General features: G+C 37.2%; 1 protein-coding gene across 3 annotated transcripts in view; it reads right to left on the bottom strand.

Annotated features, from left to right (window-relative positions):
* Nucleotides 1-273: 273 nt before the first annotated feature.
* The window catches only part of CCDC14 (coiled-coil domain containing 14), a 41080-nt gene continuing 18519 nt past the window's right edge, over nt 274-22834 (bottom strand). For 2 of the 3 annotated variants that reach the window (XM_035000005.1, XM_035000006.1), the window contains 4 exons: nt 16388-16470; nt 8519-8737; nt 8312-8444; nt 423-1362 (listed from right to left, as the gene is read on the bottom strand). In XM_035000005.1, the coding sequence (XP_034855896.1) occupies nt 423-1362; nt 8312-8444; nt 8519-8737; nt 16388-16470 (1375 nt within the window). Of the gene's footprint in view, nt 1363-8311; nt 8445-8518; nt 8738-16387; nt 16471-22834 lie in introns of all 3 variants that reach the window. The other variant, XM_035000004.1, reaches the window with a different exon arrangement.

Here is a 22834-nt window from a genome sequence, read left to right as displayed (position 1 = left end):
CTGCCCAAGCACTGTGCATAAAGACACCCGCCGGTGACCAGGAGGTGTTGGTGGCAGCACAACACTCAGGCTTCTAATAGCTCGAATGGGCTTACACGGACAGAGGTGACACCGAGTAGTTAAGAAGTGCTAGTACAGAGAAGCAGAGACTAACTTTGCTCCTATTACTTATAAAATAGGGAACGTCCTCAGCTAAAGGGCCGAAAAGGAATTAGTGCGGAAAGGCAGAACTATAACCAGTGCAAGATTTACAAACTCCTTTATGTTCAAATAGAATAAGGACAACAATACATTTATTATTCATACACTTATCATACATAATTGGTATAAAACACCATTTCTCTAAAGAAATTCAAAATATGCATTCAGTGCGGCCAAGGTCTATTCCTAGAAGCAGCACTCAGTCCCTTATTCTTCCGAGTTCATTTCTCCAGAAGACCCATCCTTAAGGACTTCTGCAGCCTGGCAATATTCGCGTCCAGCGCTGCAAGGCCGTTCCGGAAGTCTTGCTCGTCACGAGAAGTGAACGTTGACAAAGAAGAGATGCTCCAGTCCGACGTCACGTCAGAATTTAAAAAGCTACCGTCGGAGACCGCGCTACTCCTCCCCCGAACGCCGCTGCCCTGACGGGTGGCGGGGCCCGGGCCCGCAGCCGCCTCCGGCAGCTCCTCAGCCGCAGCAGGGATCCTACTGATGGCCTCCTTTATCTTCTTGAGGAGCTGCCTGTCTTCCCTCTCAGCTGGCCTGGGAAGTTTCTCAGGTGCATCTTCGGCTTCCTTTTTGGAAGAGGAACAAACTCCAGGTTCACACGACTTATTTGCCTTTTCAGAGACAAGGCCGCTGCTGCCGACCAGCTGTGGCAAAGCCGCCGTGATCTGTGGCTGGGGGGATAATCTCTTAGATAGTGGTGACGTCTTTTTAGAAGTGCTTCTAGCAAATGGAATGTAAATTGTGTTATCCAAATTACACTCATTGTCTATTAGAGTTGTAATTTCGCTCTCCTCAACAGAAACCTGTTTTGAAAGCGTAGAAATCATCCCAGGGCCTGATGCTGCTTCCTCTGAGCTTCTTGTGTGACTATGTTGAGGGCCTCTGGAGGGCAGGACGTTTTCATAAGGTCTATCTGGCTCCATGCTCTCCTCATTGTTAACTGCAGAAAGTGTCTCAGAATGTGCAAAAGTGTGATCTGTTTCTAACTTATTTAGATAGCTCATTATGGAAGTATGAGCAGGGATTGGGTCATGTTGAGGTTGTTTTTCGTAAATGTTCAGAAGTGATTTGGTAAGATTATTCCCAGACTTGCAGCGAACACTGTCCATACTAAGATCTGAGAGAAGCCTTGCCATACTGCTCTGTAAAGTTCTGTTAAGAAGAATTTAGTACACTAATTATTCTTTTTTACCTGTTTCTTTCATTTATTTATTTATACCTCATCTTCAAAAGAAAGGATCTGAGGCAAGCACCTGGTTCATAACATGGAAAAAAGCAACTAAAAGCACAAAATCACAGAATGCGTCTGGAACGAGTAAATTACAATAACAAATGATTAAAAGATCTTGGTCTATATCAAATCTAATATAATGATATTTAAAAATACAGGCTTAGGAATTTTTTTCACTTAAGGTATGAAATGCTTTATTCTTGAGCAATGTTGCAAAATGGTGTGGATGAATGAAGTTATTTCTCTCCATTCAAAATATATATGCAAAGGGCACTGGAACAATACTGGGAAAAAAGGATAGTTGGAGATAATTATCTGGGATAATTAGGTATAAGCAACAGCTAGGTGCCAGAAGTGTGTTATAAGAAAAACCACTTGGGGTTGAAAGTCAGACAGAAATGGAATCAAATCCTATCACTAGCTGTGATCTTGGGCAAGTCATTCAACCTTTCTGAATCTCAAGTTCCTTCATTGCAAAATGAAGACATCTACTGTGGAATTACAGTGAACATTAAATAAGATAAAATAATAAAATATGAGGGTGAAGTGCTTAGCACTGCTTCAGGTTATATGGGTGTTCATTTGATGGCAGCTTTTATTAGTAGTCCCATTAAAGCCATTTTATACCAAGCTTTTGGTCTTTTTGAATTGAATCATATATAGGTAATTACATATAAATAAGAAAAGAAATACATCAATTTTTAAAAAGATGCAGAGGATATCAACAGGTAGTTTTAAAAGATTACAACTAGCCTACTTTTTAAAAGTTCAACTTCTAAATGGAGAAGTTCAAATTTTTTAAATGTGATTTTTTTTTTTTTTGCCTATCAAATTAGCATGGTAAAATAAGACTGATACCCACTGTTAGAGAAGCTTGAAGAGGCAGGTACTACTAGTGGGAGTGTGCACTGGTATAACCCTTCCAGAGCACAAACTGGCAATACGTCAGAAGTCTTAAATATTTGTACATCCCACATTTTTGGACCCAATAATTTGCACTCTAGGAATTTATCCTACATATATTCATCAAGAGGCTGTACCCAAAGATATACTTACAAAGATAAAATTTATAATAGAAAATAGATGGATTGAGTATCTTTATCTTCAAATACAGTAGAATGATTGAATTATGCTATAATCGCACCATAGCCATTTATAGTTGTGTTGTAAGGAATATTTATTGATGGAGAAATGTTCATTATGTAAGGTTAAACTTAAAAGAGCAGTCCATAAGTAACATGGATACAATACTATTTTTGTAAAAATAGTCACACACATCCAAACAAAATACTAAAAGGAAATCTCTATACTAAACAGCAGTGATTATATCTCTGGATATAGAATGAGTGTTTTTTTTCCCTACAAAAGGAAAAACAAATTTTTTCCAACCTGGCTTACCCTGTCATCTTTTTATTTTTTACGATTTTACTTATTGCAAGGGAGAGAATGGAGAGCGAGCGAGCACATGAGAGGGGGGAGGGTCAGAGGGAGAAGCAGACTCCCCACTAAGCAGGGAGCCCGATGCGGGACTCGATCCCAGGACTCCAGGATCATGACCTGAGCCGAAGGCAGTTGCTTAACCAACTGAGCCACCCAGGCGCACTTACCCTGTCATTTTTTTTTTTTTTAAGATTTTTATTTATTTATTGAGAGAGATAGTGATAGAGAGAGAGCATGAGAGGGGGAGAGTCAGAGTGAGAAGCAGACTCCCCGCCGAGCAGGGAGCCCGATGTGGGACTCGATCCCGGGACTCCAGGATCGTGACCTGAGCCGAAGGCAGTCGCTTAAACAACTGAGCCACCCAGGCGCCCCTACCCTGTCATTTTAAACACATTCTGAGTTCTGATTGCTCTTCAAATGGCAATGGCTCCTACCACTTTTTCTCATACCTCTCTCAAGAAGCTAATGAACTATTACTAAAAGACAAAAAATGTTATATGAACATATCTTTTAAAAATGCTGTAATGAATAATCACCCACTAATTAATTCGATCAGACTACATACTAAAATTTTCATTTTGTTTTTAGAAAAGGAATACTTATGTTGAGGTTTCTTTCCAGACTTAAATAAAAATGTTATCTTTGCTGTGAACAAAATCAGTGATGAAGAAAGAAGGGACATGACATTAATAAGTTTAATCTCTGGAAATTAATGGTAATCACTAAGCTTCTGATTTAAACAAGAAATGTGACTGACCATTGTCTCTGAAACTAAAAGAAAAATCTCTGTAAGTAAAGAAATGACAGTATGTCAAAATTTTAAAGGAAGCAATACAAACACCTGAATAGCTACAAAGTAGATATATTTCGGTTTCTATATGTGGGATACACCTAAACACACTGATTTTTTAATGCTTAGAAAACTGACACATCTTTATAATAGACATTCAAGGTTCTTTCTCAGCTACTTATAAAAATATACTAATTTAAATAAGTATCAGCACTCTTAAGAGTGTTCTTAGAAGCTATGAGACTATTTACCACTTGTTCACTGAAAATATATTAATTTTCCCTCACATTTTAATGGTTTATAACATGTGTTGTAGTAAAATTTTGAAAAGTGATAGGATGTATTTCAAAATTATTGAAGGCTGGAGAATGGAAAGATGGTTTAGGGTATTTGTTTAGAACTCATACATGTACCTTCTAGTCCCATTATCCCTCTCCAACAATCTGAGAAAGGCACTCAGAAATTCTGTGAAATCTTTAAGAGATTATTTACAACACATACAAAAACCATACATCTATCTTACCGAGGTGTATGACTATAGGGAAGAAGGATGGGCTAGTTGAACATGAAGCTTTAGCTGTACTGTCAGATATTGCTGCATTACTCTCTGTCAAAAGCAAAATTAAAGTGGTCACAGTAGCCCAGCTATCGTACTGGAGATGTTCCTAATTAACTAAATCGCACAGGGTATCACCAAACATACTATCAATCACCAATGTGGGTGAATTTAGCTCAAATACGAACTTTTTATTTTGTTTTGACAAAAAAAAATTGCCATCGTGGGAATTCTTAGATTTTGAAGTTGTTACTGAATCTTCAGAAAACGCAGGGGTAGTACTGAGCCCTGTAAGACAATGCTAAGCTTGCCCACTGTGTTTCTATAATCATTTAAAGAGGCCAGTTAATCTAATGAGTGAGTTAGTAGTCATGATGCAGGATTTATCCCCAGCATAAAAAGCAAAGGTCCTTGACAACAATGGAAAACACATGATAGGAAAATCTTCAGAGTCTTTAGAAAAGGAGAGCAAAACATTTTCACCTAATATTTTAGACACAGTCTTTTCTAAAAGCAGATAATATACAAGAAGTAATGACCTTTTTCATTTCCTATGCTTCTGTGTTAGGGTGAATGTTAAGAAAAGGCTCTAGTTGCAAGTGAATCCTTTTCATTCCTTTAAAAAAAAACACTAGATGGATAAAGAAGATGTGGGGTGTGTGTGTGTGTGTGTGTGTGTATATACACACACACACACACACAATGGAATACTACTCAGCCATCAAAAAAATGAAATCTTGCCATTCACAACAATGTGGATAGAACTAGAGGGTATTATGCTAAGCGAAACAGGTCAATCAGAGAAAGACAATTATCATATGATCTCACTCATATGTGGAATTTAAGAAACAAAACAGAGGATCATAGGGAGTAGAAGAAAAAGTGAAACAAGACAAAATCAGAGAGGGAGACAAACCAAAAGAGACCCTTAATCATAGGAAACAAACTGAGGGTTGCTGGAGGGGAGGGGGGTGGAGGGATGGGGTAACTGGGTGATGGACATTAAGGAAGGCATGTGATATAATGAGCGCTGGGTGTTATATAAAACTGATGAATCACTGACCTCTACCTCGGAAACTAATAATACATTATATGTTAATTAATGAATTTAAATTAAAAAATTTTTAAAAAGGAAAAAAAAAATAAAAAGCCATTAAAAAAAAACACGAGAAAAGCCAGACTGTGTTATTTTGAAAGAATGAGCAGGTACAAAGATATCTCCTACACAAGTAGAAGAATCTCTCCAAAAACATGTCTTCTTCTGTCAGAGAGCAGCTGTGCTTTCCAAACCAGAAAGGAAGGCTCAAGAGGAAATTTAAAATCTTGGCTCAGGTACCAGCCTGGGCACAACGAGCTCTGAAAGTCAGGCAAGTCCCTTCATTTCCGTGTGCTTCCATTTATGCTAATTTCTATAATAATAATACTATTACTTACTATGAAAATCGCCCTTACATTTTTATTAATTTTCTTCACAAATGCACCACACATGTTAAAAGAGTATTTAGTCAAGTTCATTCTTAAAAAAGGATGTGTCTTCCTATATCCATCATCAAGGTGCCAGAATAAGCTTTTAACTCAATGACATGGATATTCAGCAACTAATATGATTATATATTTTTGTATTTCACACGTGTATATTTGGGACATGATATACAATAAATGTTTGTTGAATACATGAATAGGCAAATGAATCCATCCATTCATCCCTCCGTCTCTCAGATTAAAAAAAAAAAATACTAAGGTTCACTTAGACTAAATTAGGCATGGAGTTGTTACCAGGAATAAACTATTTTAGCTAAGGATATGTCATGTGCAAGAGTGAGAGAAAACTTGCCTAGGGATTAAGAGACGTGAGTTCCAGTCCCAGCTCTGTTATTAACTTTCTCTTAATATTTAACTTACATGGTCCTAGTCTCCCAATCTATGAAAATGCAGATATTAAAATCTTTCCATCATAGATGGGGACAAACAAAATAATAGATATGGGATGGAGAAGAGTTTGAGAAAAAAAATCAAAGTACATTATAAATAAAAGATAACATCAGCTTCTGATTTCATGCTCATAAAGGAGCTAGATTTAGTAGTATGAAGTAAAGCCTGTGAAATGAAAAGCAAATTCTCAGGCAACTAGATCCTCTGCTGCATTTTCTCCTAGAGGCAGAGCACCATGCCCCTTACACACTTTCTCAAATGACACTCATCTTTAATTTCTCTCCAAGTCACCAGTGAACATGACTCTCCTTTTACTTCTGCTATATTCTCCTCAGGGCCTATACTGAGGAGATGCTCAGGGACACCTACGCAACTGCTCATGGAATCTGACCATGCTGACTTGCTGTCCTAGTTTTCTTTTCCAAATGGACTATACACCATATGTACTTTTTAAAAAAAAGTTTATTGAGATGTAATTTATATACTATAAAATTCACCCTTTTAAAGTGTATAACTGAGTTGTTTTTAGTATATTCATAGAGTTATATAATTGTTACCTCCATCCAATTTCAGAACATTTTCATCACCCCAAAAGGAAACTCTGTACCCACTAGAACTCACTCCCCGCTTCTTCCCCTCTTTTCCCAGCCCTTGGCAACCACTAATCTATTTTTTGTTTCCATGGGTTTGCCTATTCTGAGCATTTCATATTAAGTGGAATCATAGAATGTGATCTTTTGTGACTGGCTTCTTTTATCATAAATACTTGATAATAACAGAGTTTTCATCCCAAAATTACTCCTCCAAAAAGAGGAGATGTTTTTCTTTGGCAATTTTATAAAGGCTTTCATAAGGAGGGACATTCTCTCACTTTACTTTGAACAAGAGTGGTATAAGCCAACATTTTAGAAACTCTGACTAGAGCCTAATTAATTATAACACTACATAGATATACAAGTGTCTTTTGCTTGTCCCCACTGTTCAATAAAAGTTTGAATGAAATGTGAATGTGAAAAAAACAGTATTTCTATATTAACATAGCTATAATCATTTCAAATATGTTTACAAAACTAAATAAATTATCCTGTATATACATATATATATATCACTATTTCATCTATTTCCCTAGAAGTTCATAATTCAAAACAGATCTTCTCATTTGAAATATAAAGGAGATTATTTTATATTCAAAATTGTTTTATATTTGGAACTGTGAACTTCTAGGATCATTCAAATGCATGGTCAGATCTGCTGATATTCATCAAAATTACTGACTTCTCTAGGATTTAAATAAGTAGTTGGAAATCCAATTCTTAACAAATGTCTCAAGAGAAAACTGTGGCGCAGTCCGTTAAGCGGCTGCCTTCGGCTCGGGTCATGATCCTGGGGTCTTGGGATCAAGCCCCACATCCAGCTCCCTGCTCAGCGGAGAGCCTGTTTCTCCCACTCTATCTGCCTGCCACTCTGCCTACTTGTGCTCTCTCTCTCTGTCAAATAAATAAAATCTTTAAAAAAAAAAAAAAAAAGAGAAAACTGAACTTTGAAAGTACGTATCATATAAAAATTGAGTGGGGTGATTGTATTTATTTGAGAAAAGACATGTTAGGGAAGCAAGGGCTTTTAGGGGTTGCTGCCAATTCCTTCACTTTTGTGATGAAATGATTGAGGCTCAAAGAAGCTAAATGACTTTCCTGAGATCATCTGGCATGAAGGCTTCTGTGCTCAGTGCTTCATGTGAATGATTTCTTAGTGTTCCCATCAACCCTAATCATGCCCCACTTTACAGCTGAGGTTTAGAGAGGTAAATAACTTGCTTAAAGTCACACAGCTAGTACAATGGCAGAGCTGGGATTCCACTCATGTCTCTCTGGCTTCAGAGCCAGAGGGCTCTCCACCATTTGCTAAGTTACTCTTCAGCTTACTTATAAAAAGCTGAAGCTCCTTACAAGAGCCCTTTTCCTGGAATCACATGGTTTAAAAAAGCACTGAGCCAGGTTTGGCATTCCTAAACCCAGCTGGAGCAGAAGAAAACATCATTAGAAATTATTGACAAAATAAGAGAAAAGGGGGAAAGAGAGCAGACCTACAATGATTTTTGAAGTCTATAAATAATCTGACAAGAGGCAAGTTAGTCAAATGAAGTCAACATTACCTGGTTAATTCTCTCAGTCGAGTCACCTCAGCGTCACGCTGACGTAATGTTATTCCCAATATTTGATTTTCCTTTTCAGCAGCTTCTAACTTAAACCGGGAGCTTTTCACATTGACCAAGGCTTCCTCCAATTCTGAAACCACAAAAAAGTTTCAGTTACCTCAATCTTTGAAAAAATGTAACCATAACTACAATTCAAATACATACCAATTTTTATTCTTGTTGTCTCAATGTCAAATTGTTGTTTATTTTCAAGTAAAGTTTGATCTTTCTCTTTAAATATACCAGCAAATTTTTTGTTTTCATCTTTCTGATTTTCAATCACTTTTAAAAGTTCTTCATTTTTACTCTGCAGTAATTCCTGGCTCTTCAGTGACTCTTGTAATTGGTTTTGCAGGGACTTGTTCAATGACTGAAGGGAAAACACTGCAAGACAAAACAGATCAAATAATTGTTGCCCGAATTTAAAAAGCACAAACCTGGAAAAGATCTGTTTTTAAAAAAGAAAACAGGAATTTATTGATTTTGCTCAACAATTATATGCTTGAGTAGTTCTATATAAATACTAAATATATTTTTAAAATTTGATGCAGAAGTCATACCTTTCTTCTCCAATTGATATCTGGGGCATTGAAAAATTTTTTTTTACCTTCATTAATGAAATAATAATACAGGCACAAAGTAAAAAAAATTCAAACACGATGAAATACCAATGATACCAAATGATTCTCAATGAAGAATCTTCCTCCCCACCCTACCTCTGCTCTCCTCCTAAAGGCAATCACTATTAACTTTGGTATCTTTCTGGAAAAATACCTGTGCATATAACATATATATTTAAAAAGAGATGACTCATACTGTACGCATAGTTTCTAACCATCCCTTTTTTCCCCCCATAAGATCGGTATGTATCAGCACAGAGATCTATCATTCTCTTTAATGGCTATAAAAGTCTATGGCACCATCCACTTAACAAATGCAGCCTTGAGTGAAGACTTACTATGTGTGAGGCATGGTGTTAGAATCTGGACGTACAGTGATGATTAGCAGACATGGTCCCTGCTCTCAAAGAGCTGATAACAAACAAGTAATTACAGATAGTGATAAATGCTCTCAAGGGAACATTAAGGTAATGAGCAGAGACTAAAAAGAGATTAGCTATTTAGAATGGCAACCACCAATCTCCCCATTTCCCATCTTGGCCTCCTTTCCCACCCATCCCCACCCCCACTGTTTATTCATAGGGGAATCAGAGTGACTTTTTCCAGAAGTACTCTGGTGAAGATGAGCATTTTTATGAAGTGTGTGTTCTGTTGGGTGGTCATATTTTTCTTATTGCTTTGTAAGAGCTATTTATATATTTAAAAAATTAAGCCTTTGTCATATCATGTATTATGAAAACATTTTCCCCATTTTGTTGATGTGTTTTAAATGTGTTTATAATTTTGCTGCGCAGAAAGTGAAAAAAAATTCTGAGGACAAATTTTATCATCTTTTCCTTTGTGGCATCGGAGTTTTGTAAGGCTTAGGAAAAGATCCCAAGAATACAAAAACAAACAAAGAAACAAACAGTTCTCATCTTTTCCTCTGGTATAGGTTTTTTTCCTTTTTTTCTATTATTTTAAATGCCATGATCCATAAGCACAATTTGGCAATATCTGTCAAAATTACAACTGTATATCTCCTTTAACTCAATAATTCTATAGCTATAATCTACAAAATGCTCACACATGTGCACAAAGACATACGTATAAGACTTTTACTGCAGCCCTGTTTGCACTGGGAAGATACCTAGATAACGATCATCAGAGAACTTCAAATACATTAGGATGGAACCACATAAGCAGAATATCTGTACAGTTCTTAAACAGAAAGAAAAATACCCCCTAGATTTTATTGGGGGGAGGGAGCTAAGAGGGTGGCGTAGTAGGAGGACCCTAGGCTTGCCTCGTCCCTTGATACAGTTAGATAACTATCAAATCATTCCGAACAGCCAAGAAATTGATCTGAGGACTGATAGAACAAACTGCACACCTAGAGGGAGAGAAGAGGCCACATGGAGGAAGAGAGGAAGTGCAGGGCTGTGGTTTGGGGGAGAAGAGGGTTGCAGGTACTGTAGAGGGGAGGGAGCCCTGGTCACAGAGAAAGCGAAGGGAGACTGGGGCACACAGGGATACCTAAAAGGAGAACACTTCCCCAAAGCCACTGCCTGGGAAAACGAGAGGGGCTGATTTTCCTGAGTGTTTGCAACCAGCAGGGCTCAAAGACTGGAGTTTTAAAGGTCCCTGGGCTTGGCTGGGATAGAGCTCTGAGGGCACTGCCCTGCTCCTGGAGAGAAGGCAGGCAAGCAACCCCAGGGCAGACAGCACGATGTGAGGATCACCTAAGGGGCCCAGGGAAAGACTGTTCCTACTTCCAGGAGCACACCCGTGAGAGGTGATATTGCGTCTCCACAGACAAAAGAACTAGCAGGTGCCATTTCCCTCTCCCAGCCCTCACCAAAGGTGCAGTGACACCTGCTGAGGGCAGCTAACCAGGACACTGGCTGTTTAACTGGCTTGCTCCAAACCCCACGCCCCCGTCCTCTGGCATAACGGCCCTTCTGTCCCAGTGCAGCAAGACCCTCCCCTGGAAGACCAGCGCGAGTCTCTACCACACCAGGTCCACAGAGTTTGGAGTTTTAAAAGTCAGCAGGCTTGGCTGGGATGGAGCCCAAAGTGCACTCCAGGCAGGCAAGCAACCCAGAGATGGACAGTGTAAAAACAGCAATCTGAAAAATGCACAGGACACGCAAGGGGAAATTATTCACTCTTCTGAGAGGGCCTCCCTGAGAGCAGCAAGCATTGACTCCCCTCTCTGGGAACAAAGGGGCTGGCTGGCACCACTTCCCTCCCCCACCCCCCACCCTCAGCATAAACCAATTTGGTAAGCTGCACAGCACCAACACTGGCTGCCTACCTGCTCACACCAAGTCCCGCCCTGCGGTCTACTGGTACTGCTTTTCTTGGACAAGTCTGTTTAAGGACCCAGCACAGCAGGCCCCTTCCCAGAAGACCAGCACAAACCCCTGCACGCACCACGTCTACCGACCATAGAGTTCTGCAAGGCTTCAGCTCTAGTGGAAATAGCATCAAGTCTCATTTAACAAGCAGGCCAGAGGTACCTAATTAAAACTCGCCACACTCTGGCCAAGGTTCAAACACTGCCCACGGCAGGTAAGGAGAACCTCTGCAGACGACTGACCTGAGGGACAGAGCAGCCAAACACAGCAGCTGAGTGCACGCAGCACACAGCAGAGATGCTCCCTGAAGCACCAGGCCCTGGACTGGACACTGTATGACCTCTTCTTCATGAAGTCATTATTCTCAGGAGCAGGAAATATCACAGGCTTTCCTAACACACAGTAGAAGACAGAGACCTAGACAAAATGCCAAGATGGAGGAATTCATCCCAAAAGAGCAAGAAAAGGTCATGGTCAGAGATCTAATCAAAACAAATAAAAAGAAAAAAAGGAACACATATAAGTAATATGCCTGAATGAAAATTTAAAACAACAATCATAAGGATACTTGCCGGACTTGAGAAAAGCATGTAAGACTTCAGAGAGGCCCTTACCACAGAGATAAAAGAGCGAAAAAACAATCAGGCAGAAATGAAAAATGTCATATCTGAGATTTGAAACCATCTGGATGTAATGACCATAAGGATGGAAGAAGCAGAGGAACAAATAAGTGATACAGAAGATAGAGTTATGGAAAATAACGAAGCTGAACAAAACAGAGAAAGAAGAATGATGGATCACAAGAGTAGACTTAGGGAACTCAGTGACTCCGTTAAATGTAATAACATCTGTATCACAGCAGTCCCAGAAGAGAGAGAAAAGGGGGCAGATGGTTTATTTGAGGAAATAAAAGCTGAAAACTTCCCTAATCTAGGGAAGGAAACAGACATCCAGGAGGCAGAGGGAACTCCCATCAAAATCAACAAAAGCAGGCCAACACCAAGACATATTATAGTTAAATCTGCAAAATATAGTGATGAAGAAAAAAATTCTAAAAGCAGCAAGACAAAATAAGTCCCTAACTTACAAGGGCAGACCCATAAGGCTAGCTACAGATCTCTCCACAGAAACTTAGCAGGCCAAAAGGGAGTGGCATGATATATTTAATGTGCTGAATGGGAAAAATCTGCAGCCAACAATACTCTATCCAGCAAGGCTATCATTCAGAATAGGAGGAGAGATAAAGAGTTTCCCAAACAAACAAAAACTAAAGGAGTTCATGAACACTAAACCAGCCCTGCAAGAAATATTAATGGGGACTCTTTGAGTGGGAAGGAAAGACCAAAAGTGACAAAGACTAGCAAGGAACAGAGAAAATCTCTCGAAACAATGACAAAACAAGTAATAAAATGGCACTAAGCACATATCTATCAATAATTACTCTGAATGTAAATGGACTAAATGCTCTAATCAAAAGACATAGGGCATCAGAATGGATAAAAAAAATAAGAGACTCATTTTAGACCTAAAGACACCTGCAGATCAAAAGTGAGGGGATGGAGGGGCGCCTAGGTGGCTCAGATGGTTGAGCATCCAACTCTTGGTTTCGACTCAGGTCATGATCTCAGGGTCCTGGGATCAAGTCCTGTGTCAGGCTCCATACTCTGTGGGGAGTCTGCTTATCTCTCTCCCTCTCCCTTTGCCCCTCGCCCTGCTCATGCTCTGTCTCTGTCTCTCAAATAAATAAATAAAATCTTCAAAAAAAAAAAAAGTCTATACTTCCCAAAGCAATCTACATATTTAATGCAATCCCTATCAAAATACCACCAGCATTTTTCAGAGCTTGAAAAAATCCCGAATTTTGTATGGAACCACAAAAGACCCTGAATAGCCAAAGCAATCTTGAAAAAGAAAAGCAACACTGGAGGTATCACAATTCCAGACTTCAAGTTATACTACAAAGCTGCAGTAATCAAGACAGTATGGTACTGGCACAAAAACAGACACATAGATCAATGGAACAGAACAGAACGCAGAAATGAACCTACAACTATATGGTCAACTAGTCTTCAACAAAGCAGGAAAGAATATGCAATGGAGCAAAGACAGTCTCTTCAACAAACGTGTTGGGAAAACTGGACAGCCACATGCAGAAGAATGAAACTAGACCGCCATCTTACACCATACACAAAAATAAGCTCAAAGTGCATGAAAGACCTAAATGTGAGACAGAAAACCATCAAAATCCTAGAGGAGAACACAGGCAGCAACCTCTTTGACATTGGCTGTAAAAACTTTTTACTAGATAGGCCTTCTAAGGCAAGGGAAACAAAAGCAAAATAAACTATTGGGACCTCATCAAGATAAAAAGCTTCTGCACAGCAAAGGAAATCAACAAAACTAAAAGGCAACCTTCAGAATATTTGGAGACGATATTTGCAAATGACATATCTGATAAAGGGTTAGTATCCAAAATACATAAAAAACTTACCAAACTGAACACTCCAAAAACAAATAATCCAGTTTAAAAATGGGGAGAAGACATGAATAGACATTTTTCCAATGAAGATATACAGATGCTAACAACACATGAAAAGATGCTCATCAGTCAACATCAGGGAAATCCAAATCAAAACTACAAGATACATCCTCATACCAGTCAGAATGGCTAAAATTAACAACACAGGAAACAACAGGTGCTAGTGAGGATATGAAGAAAGGGGAACCCTCTCACACTGTTGGTGGGAATGCAAACTGGTGCAGCCATTCTGGAGAACAGTATGGAGGTTCCTCAAAAAGTTAAAAATAGGGGCACCTGGGTGGCTCAGTCATTAAGCGTCCGCCTTCGGCTCAGGTCATGATCCCAGAGTCCTGGGATCAAGCCCCACATCGGGCTCCCTGCTCAGCAGGAAGCCTGCTTCTCCCTCTCCCACTCCTCCTGCTTGTGCTCCTGCTCTTGCTATCTCTCTCTTTCAAATAAATAAATAAAATCTAAAAAAAAAAAAAAAAAAAGTTAAAAATAGAACTACCCTATGACCCAGCAATTGCACTACTGGGTATTTACCCAAAGGATACAAAAATACAGACTCGAAGGGATACATGCCCAATGTTTATAGCAGCATTATCAATAGCCAAATTATGGAAAGAGTCAAATGTCCATCGACTGATGAATGGATAAAGAAAATGTGTTGTGTATATATATACATCAAAAAGAATGAAATCTTGCCATTTGCAACAACATGGATGGAGCAAGAGAGGATTATGCAAAGCAAAATAAGTCAGTCAGAGAAAGACAAATACCATATGATTTCACCCATATGTGGAATTTAAGAAACAAAACAGATGAACATGGGGAGGAAAAGAGAAGCAAACCATAAAACAGACTCTTGGGGCGCCTCGGTGGCTCAGCCAGTTAAGCGTCTGCCTTTGGTTCAGGTCATGGTCCCTGGGGTCCATGGTCCCCACATCGGGCTCCCTGCTCAGCAGGGAGTTTGCTTCTCCCTCTGCCTCTCCCCCTGGCTTGTGCTCTCTCTCACTCACTTTCTTTCTCTCAAATAAATAAAATTTTAAAACCAACCAACAAACAAATAAATAAATAAAACAGACTCTTAACTATAGAGAACAAACTGAGCATTGCTGGAGGGGAGGTGGACAGGGAGATGGGTTAAATGGGTGATAAGAATAAAGGAGGGCACTTGTGATGAGCACTGGGTGTGGTATGTAATTGATGAATCACTAAATTCTATACCTGAAACTACTATTACACTGTATGTTAATTAACTAGAATTTAAATAAAAACTTGAAAAAGAAAGGAAAAAAAAAGATTGTCTACTACATATTAAGTGAATAAATGCCACATTCTGCATGGAGCACTGGGTGTTATGCACAATGAATCATGGAACACTACATCTAAAACTAATGATGTAATGTATGGGGATTAACATAAGAATTAAAAAAAAGTGAATAAATGCAAGCTTCAGAAGAGCATATACAGTGTAATCTCATTGAAAAAAAACACACATAGTTCTTTTAGTGCTGGGCACATGGTAGGAACTCAGTATATGTGAAACAGATCAATTGTATATACAGTAGACATGTGAAAGGAAATACAGCCTTTTAAAAAAAAATAGGGGTATATTGTTGGGATATAATAGCATAGATCTTTTTTTTTAGTTTTTTATTTAAATTCAGTTTGTTAACATATAGTGTAGTATTAGTTTCAGGGGTAGAATTTAGTGATTCTTCCGTTGCATATAACACCCCATGCTCATTACATCAAGTGCCCTCCTAATGCCCATCACCCAGTTACCCCATCCCCGCCCCAACCTCCACTCCAGCAACCCTCAGTTTGTTTCCTAGAGTTAAGAATCTCTTATGGTTTGCCTCCCTCTCTGTTTTTTTGTTTTGTTTTAAAGATTTTATTTATTTGACAGAGAGAGAGAGCACAAGAAGGGGAGCGGCAGGCAGAGGGAGAGGGAGAAGCAGGCTCCCTGCTGAGCAAGGAGCCTGATTGGGCACTCGATCCCAGGACCCTGGGATCATGACCTCAACCGAAGGCAGATACTTAACCAACTGAGCTACCCAGGCACCCTCCCTCTCTATTTTTATCTTAATTTTTCCTTCCGTTCCCCTATGTTCATCTGTTTTGTTTCTTAAATTCCACATATGAGTGAAATCATATGGTATTTGTCTTTCTCTGACTTATTTCACTTAGCACAATACCCTCTAGGTCCATCCATGTCATTGCAAATGGCAAGATTTATTCTTTTTGATGACTGAGTAATATTCCATTATCTATCTATCTATCTATCTATCTCACATCTTCTTTATCCATTCATCAGTCAATGGACATCTGGGCTCTTTCCATATTTTGGCTATTGTGGACATTGCTAATAGCACAGATCTTTTATTTTTGTTTCTGTGCTACTTTAATTTTTAATAAGAAGTATTATTCCTATTTTTTCCAATATAAATTAAAAGTCTTCTTAAGACAAAGTAATTAAGAAAGTTCAATTCTTTATCAGTATTTCCAGAACAAAGAATTTACTATCAGTTCTTAAAGTTCTTTTACTTACATTCAAGGTTGCATTCCAGAGCACCAGATGCCTTTTGAGATTTTTCTTGTTCTCTAAGTTGCCGGTTCAAAATTCTCAGTTGCCTAAAGGAAATAATAAAGAAACATGATTCCAAGAACCCCAAACTCATTTAACAGTGTACACCTAACAGCCTATTAAAAAAGACAACACCTTCTCTCTGGTAACCATCAGTTTGTTCTCTATAATTAATAGTCTTTTTCTTGGCTTGTCTTTCTTTTTTCCCTTTGCTCATCTGTTTTGTTTCTTAAATTCCACATATGAATGAGATCATATGGTATTTGACCTATTTCGCTCAGGTGAGTAGGGGGATGGGGAAAAGGGGGGATGGGCATTAAAGAGTACATGTATCATGAAGAAAAAGATTAAAAAATTAAAAAGAAAAAGACAGGATAAAAGATGGTACCAACTAGGATTGCAGAAGTCCATCTCATCCCCAAAACAAAAGATAAAAACCAAATAAATAAAACAACAAAGCCACATTGCTGTTATTATTCATAGGGCCTGAGATAATTTTTAAAAGATTGCCTGGAACAGCATAAACTCTCCCTTCACAAGAAAAAAGATGACCTCTCTTATTTTCCCTTTCCTTTTTTGTTCTCTCAATGATTTCCTTGTCTTTTTTTTTCAATTTCTTTCACTTCCTATCTCTTCTGGCTATTTTCTTCTTCTGTCTTCCTTCTCTGTATTTTCATTACTGTACAAACAACCTACTTTTTTAAAAGATCTGTCATAACTATGAACTAGAATACTTACAGGGACTGACTGCTATCAGACATGCATCTGCTTGGTTTGTCACATATTGAAAAAATGGGAAATGCAAACCTATGCTTCTAATAATTTCTTTATTAGATGGAAAAGTTAATGGCCCTATTTTAAACAAGTGAATGCTAATGAGCAGCAACTTCGCCCTACAATGAACTTCACAATTTGTGGCACTTCACAAACTGGAACATACAAAAGGAACCACAAAAATGTTTACTTCTAAGAAGTTAACGCTGAAAAAAAGTTGTCTCTATTATCTTTCCCAGAATTAATTACCTGAAAATATTCTGTATTATTTATTTTTGTTACTGAATCTAAAATGATAGTGCCTCACCCCATATCATTTACATGTATTAATTCCAGATGGATTAAGGAGGTAAACATAAAATGGACAAACAAGACCAACCATAAAAGTTTTAGGTGGAAATCTACGTAATCTTGAAGTGGGGAAGGCATTCCTAAGCAAGACTCAAAATCCACCAACCAGCAAGGAAAAGAATGAAAGATTTAATGATATCAAAATTTAAAACTTGTTCTAGAATTAGCAGTCTGGAAGCAAATACATGCCACATATATGAGACAAAAAAATCATAATACTTAAAGAGTTCCTGCAAATCAGTAAGAAAGGCAAAAAAAATGGGCAATTCACATAAGAAATAGAAATGACCTAGGGGCGCCTGGGTGGCTCAGTCAGTTGAGCTTCTGCCTTTGGCTTAGGTCATGATCCCAGAGTCCTGGGATCAAGCCCCATGTCTGGCTCCCCGCTCCCCGCTCCCCGCTCTGTAGAGAGACTGCTTCTCTCTCTCCCTCTGCCCCTCCCCCTGCTCGCTGCTCTCTCTCACTCTCTCTCTCAAATAAATAAAATCTTAAAAAAAAAATGGCCAATAAGCATACAAAAAATGCTCAGCGTTACTGATACGAAGAAATACAAAGTTAAAACAGGAGATATTTTATGGCCACAAGATTGACAAAAATAAAAGGAAATAATCTTTGGTGAGGCAAATGAATTATTTCAATTGGTGGGAGACTACTGATATAACCATTTGAATGGCAATTTGACAGTACCCAACAAAATGTAAAATGTTCATTATCTCTGACAAAATAATTCTAAGTTATCTAGCCTCAGAAATATAATTGAGCCTCGAACAACACGGGTTTGAACTGTGCGGGTCCACTTATACAGAGATATTTTATAAATATAGTACAATACTATAAATGTATTTTTCTCTTCCTTATGATTTTCTTAATGTTGTCTTTTCTCTAGCTTACTTTATTGCAAGAATACGGTACATAATACATATAACCTACAAAATATATGTTAATCAAAACATTCAATGTTATTGATAAGGATTCCAGTCAACAGTAGGTTATCAGTAGTTGAGTTGTGGGGGAGTCAAAAGTTATACACAGATTTTTAACTTCGTAGGGTGTAAGGGCCCCTAACTCTTGCATTGCTCAAGAGTCAACTATAGTTGTACATGTGCAAAAGCATCTACAACCTTTAGATATATTCAAAGATGTTCACAATAGCAATATTTAGTAGTAAGAAGTTAGAAACAACTTAAAAGGGTACATAAATTATGGTATATCCATAATAAGAAATACATAAGTACTTTTTAAAAAAGAGACATCTACATGTACTGACAAGGAAATATCTTCAAGAGTCACTGTGAAGTGAAAAAAAGCAAGCTACAGAAGAACTACAGTATAATACAATCCCATGTTTGTTTCAAAACAATTCTGCTTTTCCGAAAAGTTTCCCCTTTATAACAAAGAGTGAAGATCTAGGAAAGGCAGCATAGACTGGTAATCTATAACTCTACCTAGAATGCTTATTTTGGTATTTTCTAGGAAAACTGAGGTCCTCTTACACACCAAGTGTATGACATAAGCTTTGCTTGACAATTTTCTTGTACGCATGTCCCTAGTCAGATTCTTCTCTTCTCTTCCCCTGTATGGCCAGCCTAAACTTTCATCCCTCACTGTAAGCCTCTCATTCCTACCCTCTCCTCTTCTCAGTAGGATACTTTCCTATTTTCACTAAAAATAACATGGCTTGGGGACAAACTGTTACCCTTCTGCCCCAGGGTGTACAAATTTATCCATATATATATATACATTAATCCTCACTTCTTTCTTCTAGTCTTAGAGAAAGGGAGCCTCATCAGCTTCCTGGATCCCAACTTCTCCTCTACCCTAAAGGACTCTGCTCCAATTCCACCCCTTTTATCTTCTCCACCTGCAGCTTCTCCTCCTTTAGATGTTCATGTGCATAAGCCAAGAAGCATACTAAAAGCACTCCCATATTTAGGAAAATATTCCCTCCAATCCAACTGTACCATTAGCTACTCTCCTTCCTTCTCATTCCCAGCTTTCAGGGCCAGGCTTTTAAAACATGATTGTTCTATTAAAAATGATACATGATAAAAAAATAACAAAAGATAATCTTGTAAAAATGGATAGTTACACACGCTTTTAACAAATATTATGTATTATATTTTCATGTACTTGATTTAAACAAAGGAAAAGAACTGATGACATTTAGGCAAATATTTTTTTTCAGTTTACTCACTTTTTAAAAATATGGCTCTACTGAAATGAAACATATATAATAAATTGCACATATATATAATCAAAGTATATAATTTGGTAAGTTTTAATATATGATGTGATGAAACCATCACCACAATTAAGATATTCATCATGTCTCCAAATTTCCACATGCTCCATTTTCATAGCATCCCCTTCCCAAACAACCACTGATTTATAGATTAGTTTGCATTTTCTGGAATTTTATACTATATATTTGTACATATACAATTATCTTGTAAATGTAATCATACAATATATTCTTTAGCCTGCCTGCCTTCATTCAGCATAATGATTTTGAGATTCATCCATGCTGTTGCACGCATCAATAGTTCTTCCTTCCCACTGTTGAGTGGTATTCCATTGTACGGATATACCACCATTTGTTTATCCATTCACCTGTTAACAGACATTGGGGCTGTTCCCTATGAACATTCACAAGTAAGTTTTTGCGTGGTCATATGCTTTTACTTCTCTGAGTACATACCTAGGAGTGAATTGACTGGGTCATATGGTTTATGTTTAATTTCTAAGAAACTACCAAAGCGGTTGTACCATTTTATATTCCCACCAGTAAATTATGCAAGTACCAGTTCCTCCACATCCTCACTAACATCTGGTATAGTCTTTTGAATTTTAGTCATTCAAATTGACTATGGTATGTAGTGTTATATCATCATGGTTTTAGTCTATATTTTCCTAATGATTAACAATGATGAGATTTTCATATGCTTATTTAATAGCCATCTATCTTCTTTGATGTGTTGTCTATTAAAATATTTTGCCTGTTTTTTGAGTTGTAACAGTTCCTTATACATTCTATATGTACAAGTCCATCAAATATATTTATTGCAAATATTTTCTCTGTTGTTCGCCTCTTTTAGTAATAGTGTCTTTTGAGGAGCAAATTTTAAATTTTGATGAAGTCCAACTTACAAATTTTTTCTACTTAGATTTTTTGTTATATTTAAGGAATCTTTCCCAACCCAGGATCCCTAAGATTTTTTTCTTATGTTTTCTATAAGTTCTATTTAACTTATTAAGTTTAATAAATATTTAAGTTATATATTAACTTATTTAACCTATATATTAAGATTTGTGATTCATTTCAAGTTAATTTTTATATATGGTGTGAGGTAAAGGTTGAAGTGGTCCTGTCCCTCTCTCCCTCCCTTCCTTCTTTCCTTTTTCCCTTTTTTTGTATATGGCTCTCCAATTGTTCCAGCACTATTTATTGAAAAGACTATTCTTTCCCAATTGAATTTCCTTAGCATCTTAGTCAAAAATTGGGTTACCTTTATTTATTATTATTATTTTTAAAAGATTTTATTTGAGGGCAAGGGAGAGAGAGAAGCAGGCTCCCTGCTCAGCAGGGAGCCAGACCCAGGACCCCTGAGATTATGACCCAAGCTGAAGGCAGATGCTTAACCGATTGAGCCACCCAGGTGCCCCTAAAAAATGAGTTACCTTTATATGTGAGTTTATTTCTGGACTCTATTCTGTTTCAATTATATATCTATCTTTACACCAATGCCACACTGTCTTGATTACTATAACTTTATGTCTTGAAATAGGATAGTACCAATTTTGTTCTCCTTTCCCAAAGTTGTTTTGGTTTGGTTATTTTAGATTCTTTGAATTTCCATACAAATTTTAGAATAATCTTTCTAAAAAAAAGATGCTGGGTTTTCCCCAGAGTTACATAGCATCTATAGATCAATTTGGGGAGAACTAATATCTTAACAACAATAAGTCTTATAATCTATGCATCCAGTTTATCTCTCACTTATACAGGTCTTCTTTAATTTCTCTCAGCAATGTTTTATAGTTTTCAGTATATAGGTCTTACACATTTTTAATCAAGTTTATCCCTAAATAGATCATATTTTTTGATGCTATTAATAGTATTGTTTTTAAATTTTACTTCAAATTGTTCATTGACAATGTATAGAAATACAATTGCCTTTTGTAAATTGATCTCATATCCTGCAACCCTGCTAATAAGCTCATTTATTAATTCTAGCTGCTTTTTTGTAGATTCTGTAGGATTTTCTACAAAGACTATCATGTCATTTGTGAGTAAGACAGTCTGTACTTTAAAAGGCTTTTATTCCCTTTCCTTGCTTTAGTGCACTGGTAGAACCTCTAGCACAATACTAAATAGAAATAATAATCACTACTTGCTGGATATCATTCAGACATTTTTTAAGCCTATACAGAGAGAAAAAATTACCCAAACAGATAATATTACAAATACTATTACAAATATTACAAATACTATTTTATATTATAATTTTTATAAATATAAAATTTTATATTTATATATTTATTTACATTCAATATAAATATTGAATTTAGGATTAGATGATTTTATCTGAAGGAAAAGTAACAACTGAAATCAGAACTATTGAACTTTAGGCAAATATTTCTCTACTTCATAAAATAGTATTCCTAAATAACCTTAAATAAAGGAAATAGGATATAAAAACACTGATTTTGGAATTTTTATTGTCAAGATAACAAATTCTATTCTGTACCTTAATTTCCACAGTTGTCTTAGTTCTATGTATAGATTCGATGTTTATCTCTAATCCACCCCTTTATTTGAATTCAACTCTTGGTTAGTTAGAATTTGCCATTCAACAATTATTTTTTGTTGTTTTTAAAGGAATCCAAGGGTGCTGTATTTTCTAAGTTCTTGCACACTTGCGAGTATGCCTTTACACTAAAAGGATTGCTGGGCCACATATGAGATTCTTGGGACATACCTTCTTTCCCTTAGACCTTTGTAAATAATGTTCTATGATCTTTGGGTAATGAATATTCCTGTGAAAAGGCTGAGGTCAGCCTGATATTTTTCTCTTTACACATTATTTGCTTTTATTTTGAATGTCTAGAAAAGTTAATTTTATTTTGTCCTTAAGATGTGCTGACTTCATTAGCTTGATGTGGTGACTTTATTAGCTTATGTCTTGGTGTGGATCATTTTAATGTTCCTGGGATCCTGAATGCCCTACTGATCTGTTGACATAGATTTTTAGTAAATTTCCCTTTATTTACATTATCTTTTAACGT

This window comes from Mirounga leonina, unplaced genomic scaffold (genome assembly GCF_011800145.1).
Source record: "Mirounga leonina isolate KUSES-001 unplaced genomic scaffold, KU_Mleo_1.0 Mir_115, whole genome shotgun sequence".
NCBI lineage: Eukaryota > Metazoa > Chordata > Mammalia > Carnivora > Phocidae > Mirounga > Mirounga leonina.
This window is presented reverse-complemented; position numbering and strand designations above follow the sequence as displayed.